The sequence below is a fragment of the Nycticebus coucang genome, chromosome 5 (genome assembly GCF_027406575.1).
Source record: "Nycticebus coucang isolate mNycCou1 chromosome 5, mNycCou1.pri, whole genome shotgun sequence".
NCBI lineage: Eukaryota > Metazoa > Chordata > Mammalia > Primates > Lorisidae > Nycticebus > Nycticebus coucang.
Genome location: NC_069784.1, coordinates 17,471,503 through 17,490,995, shown reverse-complemented (window position 1 = coordinate 17,490,995; position 19,493 = coordinate 17,471,503). Strand labels below are relative to the sequence as shown.

General features: G+C 35.5%; 1 protein-coding gene across 10 annotated transcripts in view; it reads left to right on the top strand.

Annotated features, from left to right (window-relative positions):
• The window catches only part of COL24A1 (collagen type XXIV alpha 1 chain), a 305,122-nt gene that overhangs the window by 87,809 nt on the left and 197,820 nt on the right, over positions 1–19,493 (top strand). For all 10 annotated transcript variants that reach the window (XM_053592398.1, XM_053592400.1, XM_053592399.1 and 7 more), the window contains 4 exons: positions 54–98; positions 338–391; positions 958–1,011; positions 10,739–10,792. In XM_053592398.1, the coding sequence (XP_053448373.1) occupies positions 54–98; positions 338–391; positions 958–1,011; positions 10,739–10,792 (207 nt within the window). The remainder of the gene's footprint in view (positions 1–53; positions 99–337; positions 392–957; positions 1,012–10,738; positions 10,793–19,493) is intronic.

Sequence of the window (19,493 nt, the reverse complement as noted above, 5' to 3'; positions counted from 1 at the left end):
ATTTCTCTTAAATTTCTCTGTGATACACAAAATAGCACTTTTCTTTTTTTTAGGGCCTTTCGGGGAATAAGGGACTACCTGGAATCAAAGGTGATAAGGTGATTTAAATAATAACATTATCATAAAGATAATTTCTAATGATATTTGTCTTTTTCTTTTGAGTCAACACAAGCTATAAAACATTTTCTTATTTATGGGTCCTAATTCATATTATCCATTATATTAATTTTTCTTAGAAGTAGAAAAAATAGATTACTCCTATATTAATATTTGCTTTCCTATAATATTATCATGTTTGTGATACTTAAGTGTCTTTGTATGAAATTGTGCTTTCTAGGGTGAACAAGGCATTGCAGGAGAGCCAGGAGAACCAGGGTATCCTGGGGACAAGGTAATATTTTTACTATTATTATTTTTTCTTTTTTTAGATAGGGCCTTGCTCTGTCTTCTAAGCTAAAATGCAATGGCATCATCATAGCCCACTGCAACCTTAAACTCCTGGGCTCCAGCGTGCCTCCTGCTTCAGCCTTCCAAGAACCTGGGACTACATGTGTATACCGTTATGCCCAGCTAATTTTTTGACATTTTTGTAGAGACCATGTCTCACTGTTGCTTAGGTTGTTCCCCAAATCCTGGCTGTAAGCAATCCTCCCACCTTGGCCTCCCAAAGTGCTTGGTTAGAGGGGTGAGCCACCACACCCGGTCACATTGTTTACTATTAATTTTATGTAAATATGAAAAATATATAAATTCAGAAGAAAACAATGCTTGTTATTTTACCTGTGTATTTTTGCAGGATACAGTATCAATATGGTTTTGAGTTCTTGTCTAAAACAGTTTTCTTTCCTTTTTTTAGTATATGTTCATGAAATTTTTTTTAGTAGTTTGTAAATAGAGGTATAAGTGCCTTTCGTGATGCAACAGCTTTCTCCTCCCTCTACTGTTCTCTTCTTTTAGGGTGCTATTGGTTTGTCAGGACCGCCAGGGATGAGGGGAAAGCCAGGACCTTCAGTAGGTTTGAATTTTTGCTTTGTTCTTTATGATTAATGGAAAAATGCACGCCGTGGCATGAGCCTTGATATTGTTAATGTTTATAGGATGTAAGCCTACTGGTCTTGCATTTTTCTCTCTACAGTTTAAATAATTAAATCCCTTAATTATTTAGTTCGTTCACCTTCCATAGCCTATTGGGCCTTCCCTACCCCCCCATAGGGCCAAAGCCAAGTGTTAGTGAGACCTAAGAGCTTGGTCCTATGATTCCTCTCGACGATCTATTAAAAAACATATTTAAGAGGAAGCGGAGCAAGATGGCAGCCGAGTAACAGCTTTCTTGCATCTGGGCACCGTGAGTCTGGGGAGATAGAACTCCAGACATCTCTGGCTGGTGGGATCTGCCTATCATCACCCCTGCACGGATACAGGGAGTCAGCGAGAGACTTCTGGACCCCAAGAGGAGGACTAAAACAGTGGAAAACTGGCAAGTGGTCGCGTGTGTTCAATCGGTCTAAACCCACCCGCAACTTCCACAGGCACGAGAACTTAAAAAGCAAGAGGAAGTGAAAGGAAAATTAGGGCAAGGAAACAGATAAAAGAAACCACTCATGAGGAAGAATCAGCAGAAAACTCCAGGCAACATGAAGAACCAGTCCAGAACAACCCCGCCAAGGGACCATGAGGTAGCTACTGCAGATGATTCCACCTATGAAGAAATGTTAGGAATGACAGAAAGGGAATTTAGAATACACATGTTGAAAACAATGAAAGAAATGATGGAAACAATGAAGGAAACTGCTAATAAAGTGGAAAATAACTAAAAGGAAATCCAGAAACAGAATCAAATAAGAGATGATCAATATGAAGAATATAAAAAGGATATAGCAGAGCTGAAGGAACTGAAACAGTCAATTAGGGAACTTAAAGATGCAATGGAAAGTATCAGCAACAGGTTAGACCATGCAGAAGAAAGAATTTCAGAGGTGAAGACAAAGTTTTTGAGATAACTCAGATAGTAAAAGAGGCAGAAAAGAAGAGAGAGAAAGCAGAATGTTCACTGTCAGAATTATGGGACTTTATGAAGCATTCTAACATACGAGTTACAGGAATCCCAGAAGGGGAAGAAGAATACCCCAGAGGAATGGAAGCCATACTAGAGAATATTATAAAAGAAAATTTCCCAAACATCACCAAAGATTCTGACACACTGCTTTCAGAGGGATATCGGACCCCAGGTCGCCTCAACTCTAACCAAGCTTCTCCAAGACACATTGTGATGAACCTGTCCAAAGTCAAGACAAAAGAAAAGATTCTGCAAGCTGCCAGGAGTAAGCGCCAGTTGACCTACAGGGGCAAATCCATCAGAGTTACCGCAGACTTCTCTAATGAAACTTTCCAAGCAAGAAGACAATGGTCATCTACCTTTAATCTACTTAAACAGAACAATTTCCAGCCCAGAATTCTGTACCCTGCTAAGCTAAGCTTCAAAATTGATGGAGAAATCAAATCATTTACGGATATACAAACATTGAGGAAATTCGCCACAACAAGACCAGCTCTACAGGAAATACTTCAACCTGTTCTGCACACTGACCACCACAATGGATCAGCATCAAAGTAAGAGCTCAGAAATTAAAGGACAGAACCTAACCTCCACACTGATGCAAAAGATAAAACTAAGCAATGGACTCTCACAAAATAAGATGAATAGAATACTACCACACTTATCAATTATCTCAATAAATGCCAATGGCTTGAATTCCCCACTGAAGAGACATAGATTGGCTGACTGGATTAAAAAACACAAGCCATCTATTTGCTGTCTGCAAGAAACACACCTGGCTTCAAAAGACAAATTAAAGCTCCGAGTCAAGGGTTGGAAGACAATTTTTCAGGCAAATGGAATTCAGAAGAAAAGAGGACTTGCAATCTTATTTTCAGATACATGTGGATTTAAAGCAACTAAAGTCAAAAAAGACAAAGATGGTCACTTTATATTGGTCAAGGGAAAAATACAACAAGAAGACATTTCAATTCTAAATATCTATGCACCCAATTTAAATGCTCCCAGATTCTTGAAACAGACCTTACTCAGTCTGAGCAAGATGATATCTGATAATACCATAATAACAGGGGACCTTAACACTCCTCTTACAGAGCTGGACAGATCCTCTAAACAGAAATTAAACAAGGATATAAGAGATTTAAATGAGACCCTAGAACAACTGTGCTCGACAGATGCATATAGAACACTCCACCCCAAAGATAAAGAATATACATTCTTCTCATCACCCCATGGAACATTCTCCAAAATTGATAATATCCTGGGACACAAAACAAATATCAACAGAATCAAAAGAATTGAAATTTTACCTTGTTTCTTCTCAGACCAGAAGGCACTAAAGGTGGAACTCAACTCTAACAAAAATGCTCGTCCCCACCCAAAGACGTGGAAATTAAACAATCTTCTGTTGAATAACAGATGGGTGCAGGAAGAAATAAAACAGGAAATCATTAACTTCCTTGAGCATAACAACAATGAAGACACAAGCTACCAAAACCTGTGGGATACTGCAAAAGCAGTTTTGAGAGGAAAATTCATCGCTTTAGATGCCTACCTTCGAAAAACAGAAAGAGAGCACATCAACAATCTCACAAGACATCTTATGGAATTGGAAAAAGAAGAACAATCTAAGCCTAAACTCAGTAGAAGAAAAGAAATATCCAAAATCAAATCAGAGATCAATGAAATTGAAAACAAAAGAATCATTCAGAAAATTAGTGAAACAAGGAGTTGGTTTTTTGAAAAAATAAATAAAATAGATAAACCATTGGCCAGACTAATGAGGAATAGAAAAGTAAAATCTCTAGTAACCTCAATCAGAAATGATAAAGGGGAAATAACAACTGATCCCATAGAGATACAAGGGATCATCTCTGAATTCTACCAGAAACTCTATGCCCAGAAATTTGACAATGTGAAGGAAATGGATCAATATTTGGAATCACACCCTCTCCCTAGACTTAGCCAGGAAGAAATAGAGCTCCTGAACAGACCAATTTCAAGCACCGAGATCAAAGAAACAATAAAAAATCTTCCAACCAAAAAATGCTCTGGTCCAGAAGGCTTCACTCCAGAATTCTATCAAACCTTCAAGGAAGAGCTTATTCCTGTACTGCAGAAATTATTCCAAAAAATTGAGGAAGAAGGAATCTTCCCCAACACATTCTATGAAGCAAACATCACCCTGATACCAAAATCAGGAAAAGACCCAAACAAAAAGGAGAATTTCAGACCAATCTCACTCATGAATATAGATGCAAAAATCCTCAACAAAATCCTAGCCAATAGATTACAGCTTATCATCAAAAAAGTCATTCATCATGATCAAGTAGGCTTCATCCCAGGGATGCAAGGCTGGTTTAACATACGCAAGTCCATAAACATTATCCACCATATTAACAGAGGCAAAAATAAAGATCACATGATCCTCTCAATAGATGCAGAAAAAGCATTTGATAAAATCCAGCATCCTTTTCTAATTAGAACACTGAAGAGTATAGGCATAGGTGGCACATTTCTAAAACTGATTGAAGCTATCTATGTCAAACCCACAGCCAATATTTTACTGAATGGAGTAAAACTGAAAGCTTTTCCTCTTAGAACTGGAACCAGACAAGGTTGTCCTCTGTCACCTTTACTATTCAATGTAGTGCTGGAAGTTCTAGCCAATACAATTAGGCAAGACAAGGAAATAAAGGGAATCCAAATGGGAGCAGAGGAGGTCAAACTCTCCCTCTTTGCTGACGACATGATCTTATACTTAGAGAACCCCAAAGACTCAACCACAAGACTCCTAGAAGTCATCAAAAAATACAGTAATGTTTCAGGATATAAAATCAATGTCCACAAGTCAGTAACCTTTGTATACACCAATAACAGTCAAGATGAGAAGCTAATTAAGGACACAACTCCCTTCACCATAGTCTTAAAGAAAATGAAATACCTAGGAATATACCTAACGAAGGAGGTGAAGGACCTCTATAAAGAAAACTATGAAATCCTCAGAAAGGAAATAGCAGAGGATATTAACAAATGGAAGAACCTACCATGCTCATGGCTTGGAAGAATCAACATTGTTAAAATGTCTATACTTCCCAAAGCAATCTACCTATTCAATGCCATTCCTATCAAAATACCAACATCGTACTTTCAAGATTTGGAAAAAATGATTCTGCGTTTTGTATGGAACTGGAAAAAACCCCGTATAGCTAAGGCAGTTCTTTGTAACAAAAATAAAGCTGGGGGCATCAGCATACCAGATTTTAGTCTGTACTACAAAGCCATAGTGCTCAAGACAGCATGGTACTGGCACAAAAACAGAGACATAGACACTTGGAATCGAATTGAAAACCAAGAAATGAAACTAACATTTTACAACCACCTAATCTTTGATAAACCAAACAAGAACATACTTTGGGGGAAAGACTTCCTATTCAATAAATGGTGTTGGGAGAACTGGATGTCTACATGTAAAAGACTGAAACTGGACCCACACCTTTCCCCACTCACAAAAATTGGTTCAAGATGGATAAAGGACTTAAATTTAAGGCATGAAACAATAAAAATCCTCCAAGAAAGCATAGGAAAAACACTGGAAGATATTGGCCTGGGGAAAGACTTCATGAAGAAGACTGCCATGGCAATTGCAACAACAACAAAAATAAACAAATGGGACTTCATTAAACTGAAAAGCTTCTGTACAGCTAAGGAGACAATAACCAAAGCAAAGAGACAACCTACACAATGGGAAAGGATATTTGCATATTTTCAATCAGACAAAAGCTTGATAACTAGGATCTATAGAGAACTCAAATTAATCCACATGAAAAAAGCCAACAATCCCATATATCAATGGGCAAGAGACATGAATAGAACTTTCTCTAACGATGACAGACGAATGGCTAACAAACACGTGAAAAAATGTTCATCATCTCTATATATTAGAGAAATGCAAATCAAAACAACGCTGAGATATCATCTAACCCCAGTGAGAATGGCCCACATCTCAAAATCTCAAAACTGCAGATGCTGGCGTGGATGTGGAGAGAAGGGAACACTTTTACACTGCTGGTGGGACTGCAAACTAGTACAACCTTTCTGGAAGGAAGTATGGAGAAACCTCAAAGCACTCAAGCTAGACCTCCCATTTGATCCTGCAATCCCATTACTGGGCATCTACCCATAAGGAAAAAAATCCATTTATCATAAGGACACTTGTACTAGACTGTTTATTGCAGCTCAATTTACAATCGCCAAAATGTGGAAACAGCCTAAATGCCCACCAAGCCAGGAATGGATTAACAAGCTGTGGTATATGTATACCATGGAATACTATTCAGCCATTAAAAAAAATGGAGACTTTACATCCTTCGTATTAACCTGGATGGAAGTGGAAGACATTATTCTTAGTAAAACATCACAAGAATGGAGAAGCATGAATCCTATGTACTCAATTTTGATATGAGGACAATTAATGACAATTAAGGTTATGGGGGGGAAAGCAGAAAGAGGGACGGAGGGAGGGGGGTGGGGCCTTGGTGTGTGTCACACTTTATGGGGGCAAGACATGATTGCAAGAGGGACTTTACCTAACAATTGCAATCAGTGTAGCCTGGCTTATTGTACCCTCAATAAATACCCAACAATAAAAAAAAAAAAAAAAAAGTATTTAAATTAAACACTGGGCTTTTAAAACCAAAAATATAAAGCATCTTGAATAATATTTTACCTTTTCTAACTATCAGTTTTGTTAAGGAAACATTCTCAAAAAATAATAGCTTGTCACATCCCACTGCATTATGGGCTCAAAGATTCTAATTTCCTGCCTCTTTTCTAACCGTTGGACATTAGTTAGATGAAAGAAAAAGATTCCCTGTATTGTAGTTAACATATACCCTAACAAATTATAAATGTAAAATTACTTAATAATTTAAATCATATAAAGAGAATAATTAAACATGAGTCGAAATATATTTCTGAATATTAAAAATCTTACTAATTATTGTAACTAACCTTTCCTGAGGGTTTACGAAGTTCCAGGCAGTATTTTTAAGACAATACATCTAACTGAATCCTCGTAACAATCCTATGTAGTTGCTATTATTATTATTTCTATTTTACATATCAATGAAATTGAGACAGAGTGTCGATAACTTCCTCCAGGTCTCATAGTTAGCAGGCGGCCATCTGGGAAAACCTAGGCAGTTAGAGGTGTTAAAGCCCCTGGTCTTAGCCACCGATCCATAAGTTTTAGGATTTAATATTTTAAGATCATTCTAGTAGTCTAATGTTTATTACAATTCTATGAAGGTGAAGATGATCATAGATAGAAAATTTTAATTATAGGATTGTAAGTTATTAATGTAACATTAAATATGCATTTAAAAACAAGAGTGTTATTTTTCTGAGTGGTTTATTGTGTTCCTTGTAACTCTACTTTCCTGTCTCTGGATTATTTAACTTTTGCATCTCAGGAAGCAGTATTAAGTTACGGAAATTTATGTCCCCCATTCTTGGTGACTTCTAACAGTGACAGCATTTTATATACTTCTCGCAGGAATTATTTAAACCAAAGAACAGTTTGGGGCATCTATTTGATAAAATGTTAGTGGTGACCTTTGATTTTATTAGTCTTTTGCCCTGGACTTATAGAAGTCAGCACAGTATCCAGACTTGTGCCCTAGAGTTGAATCTTAGAAACTCCAAAGTGCATAAAGTAAGGGTCATAAGAATAGGTCATAAAACTAAAAAACAGCTTCTGTTTTTCAAGGATGATTCTAAACCATATAACAAAGACTTCTGGTATCTGTAGTAACTGGCAAAATAAGGCCCTAGCCTTTTACACCTTCATTTTTTCCCAATGTGATAGTTTTCTAAACCTTTAATAATAAGAGGAAATGCTGCAACACCTTATCTAAGGCCAATACTAATAAATGATATGAATATTATTCACTTATGCTTTACAATTAATTTCTTGAAAAAACTAGGGTCAAATATTATGCTTATACAAGCCTAACCAGTTTAAAGTTCCTTGCTCTTTGATTCAAATTGTATTGATAACATGTTAATAGAAGGAAAAAAATCACACTCTGAGAGACAGAATCTTGGATTCTAGTCCCAGCTCTGACATGTAACTCTGGACATTTAGCTACGACAGTATCCAGTTTCTCATGTTTAAAATGAAAGTCAGACTATATTATGTTTAGGGTGCTTTGTAGCCCTGTGAATATGGTATTTTTCTTGTATTTATAAAGCTTGTTAATATTTTTCTAGTCTAAGCTAAAGAAAGATGGGGAACCTATTTCACCTTAACACTTTCTCGTAAAACTCTCAACTTTTTCCTGAAAGAAATTACAAAAAACACTAATGGGATTCTTTTAGGGCAGGGAGCAAGAGATGGTGAGAGTGAACCTTTTTCTTCTCATTTTTTACCTTTCTGTACTATTCTAGATAAGACTGGGCTTGTTCAGGGTGGCATGGATATAGATTCTTTATTATTCCAACAACAACGACAACAAAATGTCAGCAGGGATTACTTTGGCAGGGAGGTAATTCATTATTATTTGTTTCATCAAACTTTTGAAAAATATATACTCTAGACTGAAAATAGGATAGGAACTCGTGAATGAATATGAGTGAGATGGCCTTGTTAGGCTCTCGCTTTATTTATTACTTGTTCTATCTTATTAATAGAAAAATTATAGATATTTTTGTAAACCTGGAAACCTTTCCTAATTATGGAAAGAGACACTTGTTTGATGAAATGTTGCTTACACAGAATCAGTTATCATATTAAGAAACAATCTCTCACACTCAAATGATACAAGTTAATACCTATCTACAGCATTTGTTCACTATCATGGAAAAAAATGCTAAAGTCCTAAGTATGTCTTTCCTAGTTTATAAATCCTACTTCTGATTTTCTGTCCTTTACAATGTTGGTGTTACTGATACTGTTTCCAGATGGATCTAATTTATAATATGAAACAATATTTTCAAGATATAAGAAAGAATGTTCTGATCTGGAAGGTTTCTACAATTCTGTAATAGGTAATCTTTTGCTCTGCAAGTATTAAAAAAAAATAGAGAAAACTATGGCAATGAAGTGGTTTATAAAATACTCTTTCCTTGAGACAAAGGTAATTCTTAAGTCCTTTTCATTTTTTAACTAGAAGTTTTTGTCTTTTTCTACACTTAATATTACTCAAGTCTCTAAAAGTTACTTGAAAACTCACTTTTTATATTATAAAGGAAATTTGTCACTCATTTGACACTTGCAATTGAAGTTTTATGAAATGAGGAATTATTTTAAAATAACAAATGAAATTATTCCACAATTTATGTTTTTAAATATCTGGTTATCAGCTTTTCTGAAAACAAAGCCCTAGGAAGTAGGCAGTTTTTCCCTCTCTAAATTTAGCATCTTGCTTGGATTTTGCCACTAGAGGGCACCAGTGAAAACCCCATCTCAGAATTTAAGATTCCCATATATGCTGATTCTGAAGGATCACAGTTTTTATATTTATTTATTTGGAAAGGAAAACTTAAATGTGCCTTTGAATATTATTTCTTTACCTTTCTACAGATTTATCTGAAGTAGTTGTGTCCTTTTTATGTCCAGATACCTAAGCACTGATCATGGATTTGGAAAATCGTACTTTAGTTTTTGGAAAATGAGTAACCCCATATTGTATCTTGCAATTTTATTGATATGAGGCCTATTTTGACCAACTTTGAAGCTCTTATAGAAACTTAATATGATAGAATCTTGATAGTCATTCTAATGAAAATCAGCGTCATTGGGCTCCTGTTCTTCCCCTTTCTGTACTTTGGTCTCCTGAGAGCATTGCCAGGCTTCTCTAGTTCCAGGATTTGTACCATTTCTCTCCTCTCACTTTCTTTTCTGGACCTGATTTCACATCTTTCCAAATGTCAGAAACTGGCATCAGAAATACTGAAAATGAAACCTCTAAACTTTAATTAAAGGATAAAAAGTTAGGAATGCAAGGTGTTGATGAGAAGACGAGTAAAAGTCTGGAGAGAAGGATTAATGACTATAAAACTGGTTGGCCTTTAATGAGTTCTTCACGTGCTAGAACGCTGTGCTTAGCTCATTACATACATTGTCTCATTTAATCTTTGCAATGACCCTGTAAGAATATTAGTAATATCATTACTATTTTATTGATGAGAAAACTGGGGTGTAGAGAGATTAAGCGTCAGGGATTTCAATCCAGTGAGTCTTAACTACTAATTCAGGCCACCTACAATATCAGAGGGAGGAGGAATTTTAGAGACAGTCCTAGGACTCTGGTTCTTTATAAAAGCAGTTCCTCATCTTAGATTCCCTTACTTTGTTGAGTCAAACTTTATTGTCTTACCTCTGGGGAAAACATACACACACACACACCCTTGTGTGGTTGATTTGAGTACTTAATCATTAATTTGTTTATATCTCTAACACTTAAGAATAAATATATATTAAATCTTCAAACATTTTATTTAAATAAATTTCGCAATTTCTTAAGATGGTTACAAATCAAGTCTCTGAAAAGTCATTACTATTTTGTTTGAAATAATGTAATGGGTGTTGGTGTTGTTTGTTTACCATATGCTTGTTTCCTTGTTTAATTGTATTTATTAAGTTAATGTTTGTACTTTGCTCCCTCTCCCCTGTCTTAGGGCCCAGTAGGTGACCCAGGACCCCAAGGACCATCCGGCCCTCCAGGACCAGAGGTAAAATACTAATGGAAAGATAAATTTGAGACAAAATCATGCAAGCTAAACTTGAGTTATGAAACATGTTTTAACATAGTATGCTCAAGAAAGATTCTCTTTAGAGTTTGTATCTGTGTAAATAGTTGGGACTAAATTTTTCTGTTATGTCAGTAGGGATGCGATGGTTATCTTAAGGAAACAAAAATGCATTAATTACATTTCGACCCTAATTAATCAAGTTGATTTCTGTTCTGTATAACAACTGTTAATAACACATACTTGAGGCTTAAAATCCAATTTGAGGATGTGTTTGCCACTGAATTGCTAATGCAAAATACTTGTCATTCTTGCTGTATTCATATATGTTACTTGGATCTCATACAGTATTCTAGCATAAATACAATTAAGTGTACAGTATATATATCAAATTTCTTTGTATATTATTTAAAATGTTGACTTTGGCTTAATGCTTACTATAGAGCAGCCTTCTTTTCTGACAGTTGATATAGAACATAAGCTTTTGTGATAAAACATTTGGGTTATTTTGAATCATTTTATGAGTCAAAGATATGTTGCATAGAGATTAAGATTCTAAAGGTAACTCTACTTTAAGAAATATGTGCCTAAATATATATGTCAAAAATATTTTGACACACACACATGGAAATATACATAGACATATCATTCAGAGTTATGGATGCAGCAGTAAAGCTAAGAGAATGAACTTGGCTTCAAAATAAATAAATCAGAGCAATAAACTCTCCATAGTGTTAGAGCAGTAGGCAGTTTCTAGGAATAGTTTTGTACTGATGTTTTATAACCATGAGAGCTGTTGTGGCTATACAGCCGTCTTACTCCAGCTATCTTTCCGGGTTGACTGATTTCTTAACAAATGCCTATTCTTCCTGTTTGTCTAGTTTAAAAGCATGTTAGATAGTGATACTTCAAAACTGTACAGAATGACATTGTGTAATACCTAGTTTTATTAATAGAGAAGAAATAGGAAGTAAACCACAGTAGTGTATTGATGTAATCATTGTGAGAAGGAGATTATTTTGAGTAATTAAAACTTTGCATTAATATAAGGTTATCTCTTTATGTGAACCTAGATTCTTTATTTGAATCATTTTTAATGAAAACTTTCATGGGAAGAATAGTACTGACCTGTTTCTTCTTTTTTTTTTTTTTTTTTTTTTTTATTGTTGGGGATTCATTGAGGGTACAATAAGCCAGTTACACTGATTGCAATTGTTAGGTAAAGTCCCTCTTGCAATCATGTCTTGCCCCCATAAAATGTGACACACACTAAGGCCCCACCCTCCTCCCTCCATCCCTCTTTCTGCTTCCCCCGCCATAACCTTAACTGTCATTAATTGACCTCATATCAAGATTGAGTACATAGGATTCATGCTTCTCCATTTTTGTGATGCTTTACTAAGAATAATGTCTTCCACGTCCATCCAGGTTAATACGAAGGATGTAAAGTCTCCATTTTTTTTAATGGCTGAATAGTATTCCATGGTATACATATACCACAGCTTGTTAATCCATTCCTGGGTTGGTGGGCATTTAGGCTGTTTCCACATTTTGGCAACGGTAAATTGAGCTGCAATAAACAGTCTAGTACAAGTGTCCTTATGATATTGAGAATACAGATGCTAATTTAGCTTTCAATATCTTTAAAGGCTATTTTTATGACTGTGACCTGTCCTATTATAACTGCAATTAGAGCCAGCATATGCCCCAGGAAGGCCTATGTTGTTTCCTTTAATCAATGTGGTTTTACGATGTTTTATTCTTTCTCATAAAGCTTGGTTTATTAAAGGATGCATAAGCCATGTTTTCACTTACTGCTTGGTCTTCCAAAGATGTTTGTCTTTTGCTCTGTTTCCTCTGACATTTTATAATTTGCCATCCACATTCAAAACATTATAATATTATCTTTAATTTCTATGTTATTAATATAAAATCCTGAGTTCTAACCTTTTCAGACTATACCTTCTTCACTTCTATTAATTTTTTTCATGAAGCTAAAATGTAACCTTTACGCTCTCAAGAATTGCTTCCAGATGGTTTTGAGAAATGAGGCCTAAATCAAAGATTATCACTTTTTCTTGTCATAAAAATGCAGTGCATGGGCAAGCAACCATATATAATGTAACACTTTTATCTGATCCTTTTCAACATTAAGATTTTAATAAAATTCTTCAGCCCAAGAAATTAAAATACAGTAGATACTCTGTAGTTTATCACCTCCTTGTACCGAGCATCTCAAGTTGAACTAATTTTCATTGACCAGATGTGTACCACATGTACTCACTGGAAGACTGACCTCTATTTACTGACAACCTTTGTAAGTTGTATCTTGGCCACTTGAACTGTGACACACAATATTAATTTCCCCTGGGTAACTCGACCAGTTGAGGCCATTTTACACCAGGCAGAAAGTATGGACTTTATTTTTTAGTCATATATTTTTTTTTTTATTTAGTGTGAGTTCTTTTTGTATGTTTTAATATTACCACATATTAGATTAGACATGATTCCTATTGTTTATCATGTGTTGGCGAAGATTTTTTTCAATGGGAAGGACTGATCTCAATTGTAGGTACATCCAACAATTACTGAAAAAAATTACAGATAATTGAGACACAATGGTCCAAAGGAAAGCACTCGAAGAGCTGATGTTGAAGGAAAAGGTTGATTTTCTACATTTTCTGGAAAGCAGCAGTCAAAGAAAGATGGTGGAAAAGTTTGGTGTAAGACGACCATGGTTAGCAACATCAAAAACATAAATCAAGTACTTGGAGAGATGTAGTAAGGAAAGCAGAGCTACAGTGGAAAAGTACGACTTGGCTCAGTGAAGCCAATGAAACCACATTAAACTGGTTCAAACAAATGAGGGTGGTTAATGCCTGAATCTCCAGGCTGATGACCCAAGAAGTTGCTTAAATACTCACACAGGAATTCAGGGTGGCAGATTTCTAAGCATCAAGTGATTGGCTTAAGAAATTTAAAGCTGCAACATGAGATCTCCCAGAAAGTCTTGTGTGATAAATCCAATGAATTTCCAGTAGAAGTTGTGGAAGAGTTCATCAAAAAGTTTCTGGACTTTGCCAGAGGTTTCCAAGATGACTACATCTTGAATGCTGTTTGATGAGGACTATTTTTCAAGGTAAAGCCTAGCTGGAGCCTCATTGTGAAGGGTGACAAATGTAAGAGTGGAAAACTTTCTAAAGAATGTTTCATAGTTCTGTTTTACATCAGCTCAACTGGAGAGAAACTGAAGCCTTTGGTGATTAGTAAATCAGCAAAGCCACACACATTCAAGAACCTAATGCCGGAAGACCTCCCATCACTTGAGGATCAAACAAATGCGCATGGATGACTGTTGCCCTATTTTGAGGAGAAGCTAAGAGATATCAACTGAGAAATGAAGAAAAAATGATCTCTTCTACTGACAGTAGACAACTGTCCTGGTCACCTGTGAGTGAATCATCTCACAAACATAACACTGAAATTTCTGCCTCCAAATATGACCTTAAAATCCAACCTCTTGACCAAGACATCATCAGAACATTTAAAATGCACCACCAAGCCCAGCTCCTCCAGTGGGTCACTGCTAAAACACAAACCAGTATCCGGCCTGTGGAAGTGATTTCATTCACTGCATCTGTTAAGTAATGGATCCTGTCCTCTTGGATCAGCTCTGTTTGGAATAAAGTTCACCCAGAAGTGATGCAGAAGTGTTTCAAGAAAGTTGTGACTGAAGAGTGCTATGTTTTGGCCCCATCACATAGTCTATCTCCCATGAAAGAATTTGAAGGGTAGGTTTCGAAGGTTTTGTTGCAATGGATGGTGAGGTGACAACCTCTAAAGAATCTGATCCAGAAGCAGCTTTCCAAGTGATACTGATCAAAGTATAGACCAGTGTAAAAATACATGAAGCAGCTGATGAAGTGGAAGAAGCAATGAGGATGACACAGAAATTGCAGAGACTTCCAAAGAAGTGGATGTCACTCATCTGATAATGCAGCTGAAATCATTTGCTGTGGACATAAGGCCAGGTATGCTGAATAGTGTATCCAGCGTCAAGAGGGCTTTCTCCAACTACTTTTGTAATAAGAATAAGAAACATACAAAGATTGACTCTTTTTTTCAGAAAGAGTGATTTATTATTTTTTTTCATTTTTCTTTTTTTTTGTTAAATCATAGCTGTGTACATTAATGCGATCCTGGGGCACCATACACTGGTTTTATAGACCATTTGACACATTTTCATCACACTGGTTAACATAGCCTTCCTGGAATTGTGATTTAAATGTGAAAACACAGTAAATGTATTTATTTTGTATGATAGTGTATGTATGATTTTACTATATACTGATTTACATATATGGATTATGTATGATTTCATATGATATTCTCTAGTAAAGGCTGTAGAAGAAATACATGTATGTTATCAGTACAGTAGGCCTAGTTCCTTATATTGATCACCTCCATATGTTGACCATTTTGTTATAGTCTCTTGCATAGTCAACTTACAGAGGTTCTGCTGTATGTATTTTGGAAGATTCAAACTTTTCTGATATAAGATAGCTTTAAAATATTCTGTTGTTACCTATAGGAGTGACAGGCCATTGAACTCGCATGGAAAGTTTCTAATCCTCATTGATTTTTATATCTATTAGCTGCTCTCATTTGTTTGCTCCAATTCAATATGGCTTCATTGACGTCACTGAGCAAAGTTTTCCCCCCTTTCCGCTTTAGGCCTCTACTTTCCTTACCTTATCTCCCCAAGTATTCACGTTCATGTTTCTGAATGTTGCTAACTGTGTTCTTGCTAACAACAAAATGTTCTGCCATCGTTCTTTGGCTGCTGCTTTCCAGAAAATGTAGAAGATCAACCTTTTCCTTCAGTGTCAGCTCTTTGAGTTCTTTCCTTTGGGCCATTGTGTCTCAATTAACTGTAGAATTTTTCAGTAATCGTAGGATGTAACTACAATTGAGACCAGTCCTTCACATTGAAAATATCTTCCCCAATACATGATAAACAGGGTGTTAGGCCTAATCTAATATGTGGTAATAATAAAACATGAAAAAAGAACTTATTCTAAAGAAAAAAAATAATACAACTAAGGGGCAAAGTCCATACCTTCTACTCTTAGTGTGGAGTTGACTCAACTGGTCAACTTCCATAGGGTAAATTAATATTGTGTGTCACTGTCCAAGTGGGCAAAATACTTTCGCAGAAGTGGCTAATATGTATATAGGGGTCAGTCTTCCATTGAGTACATGTGATAAATGTCTAGTCTATGAAAACTAGGTCAACTTAAAGAGGTAGTCAATGGAGGCCGGTGGTCAAGGATGGCGGTTCTACTTTGTTTTCAAGCTATTATAATTTAACATGCCATTACCTCTAAAACAAGCCAAAGTCTTAGTTCTACTGATTTTATCTGGGGAGTAGTTCAATGAATAAATTCTATTTTCATTCTTAAGATCTTAAAATCCCTAAAAAATTATTGCCTACATCAAAGCAAATAATTATGTAAAATACCCAGTACCAACTTCTGTTTTTGTTATAACTTTATTGATGTATAATTGACACATAATAAGTTGCATATATTTAAATTGTACAATTTGATAATTTTTCACATATGTATAGTCTGTGAAACAGTCACCAAGATGAAGATAGGTGAACATATCTGTCAAATCTGATAATGTCTTTGCTTACCTTCTTTGTGTCCCTCCTGCCCATTCCCTTTCCAAGCTACCTCTGATCTGCTCTTTTGTTACTGTAGATTAATTTGACTTTTCCAAAGTCTTTATATCAGTGGACTCATGGTATGTACTCTTTTTCTATCTGACTGCTTTCATTTAGCATAAGATGTTTGAGATTCAACCAGGTTGTTCCATGTTATGAATGTACCATAAGTTAGTTTATCCATTGGACTTATTGATTATTTATCCATTTACCATTTTCTAATTGAAAAGTCTGCATATTTAAATAGAAAACAGGGACTTTATCATTTCTATTGGGGAATTATTAAAGTGCTTAATGCATGGCTTAGGGAATCATGCATTTATTCTGTTTAGGACACTCTAGCTTCCAAACTTCTGGCTACTGCCAAATAAAAATGATTATTTTACTTTTATGATTTCCCAGGAAACTAATGGGATCTGCTAGTGCTCTGGTTCCCACATTTTGCTTTAAAAAAAAGAAAAAGTATGTGAATTAGCTTCTGTCCTCTAGTGAATATAGAATAATAAAACTTTGTTTTACTGGAGAAAATGCTGAGTCACTACTCTCAGTGTAGCAAACAGATGTGAAGGGTCTAAAAATAGAAGACACATTTTCACATGTTATTTTTAAAGTTACTTCATTTTTCTGCTTGTTGGTAAAAAATGCGGGGTCATATTATTTCAATTAAGAAAGCACCAGAAGTCAAGCTATTATCCCTTTTCCTCACTAAGGTATTATGTTTTCATTTGTGATGGGATAACTGAGCAAAGCACATTGTGGAGAAAATATTTTGATCTTTTATTGTTTTTCAAGTTATTTTAAATTTTAAAAATGAATTATAGCATCTTCATCAGATTTTTTTTTACTCTTCTCTCTGGATAGCTCATGTCAATGTTGGTTTTTAAAATGAGAAGTATAGACTCTAAGGACTACCTTTTATTTTTCGGTCTGTACACTGTCTGATATTTTGATACTTAGCAAAGATACTCATGTCCAGTTTGATTTACATCAATCTGAGCATTAAAGAAATCTTTCATAGATGCATATTATTATTAAAGTACAGTTGATCCAATTAACTCTGGTTTTCATATTTTAAAATGAATTATTTAAAAGGCAAGATCTCTACTTGCTAGTAACTCAAGTATGAATTTTTAAAATAATGAAGAGGATCTTTTGCCAAGTTTCTATGCTTTCCTATGTGAGAAGGAAATAGACCTTTTTTTCCTTTTAATAACTGTTTTAATGTGTTACTATAATACGATATCAGATTTGTTGATAGCTTTTGTCTCATTTTCTTTGAGTTTGGCATTTTTTATGTCTTTTAATATTTCTTTACCTGTATCTTAATGAAGCTTTACAAAGGGCAGTGAGATATGCATATATCTAGTATACCATGTTTAACAGAAAGTCACCTCAGCAATTTTTTTCTTATTTTTAATTGAACATAAAATATAGACACAGAAAACTATATAAAAGAAATGTATATCACACACAACTAATACACTCTTGTTAACTACTACACAGTCTAAGAATAAAACTGCCAGTTTCCTGCAGAAGCCCTGGGTGTCCCAAACCAACCACAGACCCATCACTTCTCCCCCAAATAAGAAGTTTCTCATTGTTTTTCTTTGATAGTTTATCATTCAAATATGCATCTTTGAAACCTATGGTTTAGGCTTGTTCATTTTATTGGCTGTGTCTTTCAATCTGTAAGTTCTTCCTCCATTCCCTGTTTTTCCCTTATAATTATTGAAGCTCCCCCGTCCCTTAACCTATAGAGTTTTCCACAGTCTAGATTTTACTGATTATGTTAGTCTCCTGGTGTAGTTCGTATTTCTTTGTCCTATGATTTTCCTGCAAATTGGTGCTTACATACAGGGCCTGAGCACATTTAGTTGGTTAGTTGTTTCGATATGACTATTGGTTCTATCATGTTGTTTCATGAAGAAGCATGTCTCCTTTTGTCTTTTTTTGTGATGTTAGTAACAGTAGACATTCAATGCCTAGATCTATTAGGCTTTTGTGGGATTGCAACATCGAGATTTTCTTACTCTGTTATTTCTTTTTTTAAAAAAAATCTACATTTTAAGTTTTTTTTTTTTTTGTAGAGACAGAGTCTCACTGTACCGCCCTCGGGTAGAGTGCCATGGCGTCACACGGCTCACAGCAACCTCTAACTCTTGGGCTTACGCGATTCTCTTGCCTCAGCCTCCCGAGCAGCTGGGACTACAGGCGTCCGCCACAACGCCTGGCTATTTTTTTGTTGCAGTTTGGCCAGGGCTGGGTTTGAACCCACCACCCTCGGCATATGGGGCCGGCGCCCTACTCACTGAGCCACAGGCACCGCCCTACATTTTAAGTTTTAATTTCTATTTTATTTGTTGTCTGGAATGCATCCCCTCATGTACTATTTGGTTACTAGTTGTACAGAACATGTAGGAAACACAGAATAAATGCATGATTCTCCCCTTTGGTTTACCAGTTTTCAATATAATGAGTTGGTTTTCTTTCATCCTGACCATTTTCTTCTTTCAACATGAGCAATTCTTGTTGTTATATCATTACAAACTTAAAAATTTAAACCATATTTGATGTGTTCCAATTCATTAAAATTCTTATATTTACTGAAGTTCATATTGCCCCCTATCTGACCAGTGGGAGTCTCTTTAAGCACGTGCTGAGTTCTTTTAACATGACTCTAGTTTTGATAGCTATGATAACTTTCTTATTTTCAGGTATGGCAAGATTTCCTGGGCTCATTTGGAAGATGGACAAGAATTATTAAATCATCCACAGAGAATCTCTGAACCAGGGCTCTGAACTGGTTATAAATCAATAGTACTGAAGTACTAAAAATAACCATTAAATATGTTCTTTCCATCCAAAAAATCCAAACAAGCCAATCATTCAACAATAAAAAATCATTTTTAAGCACTTCTATGTTTCAGGTGGTATACTAGTTGCTGGAAATATGGT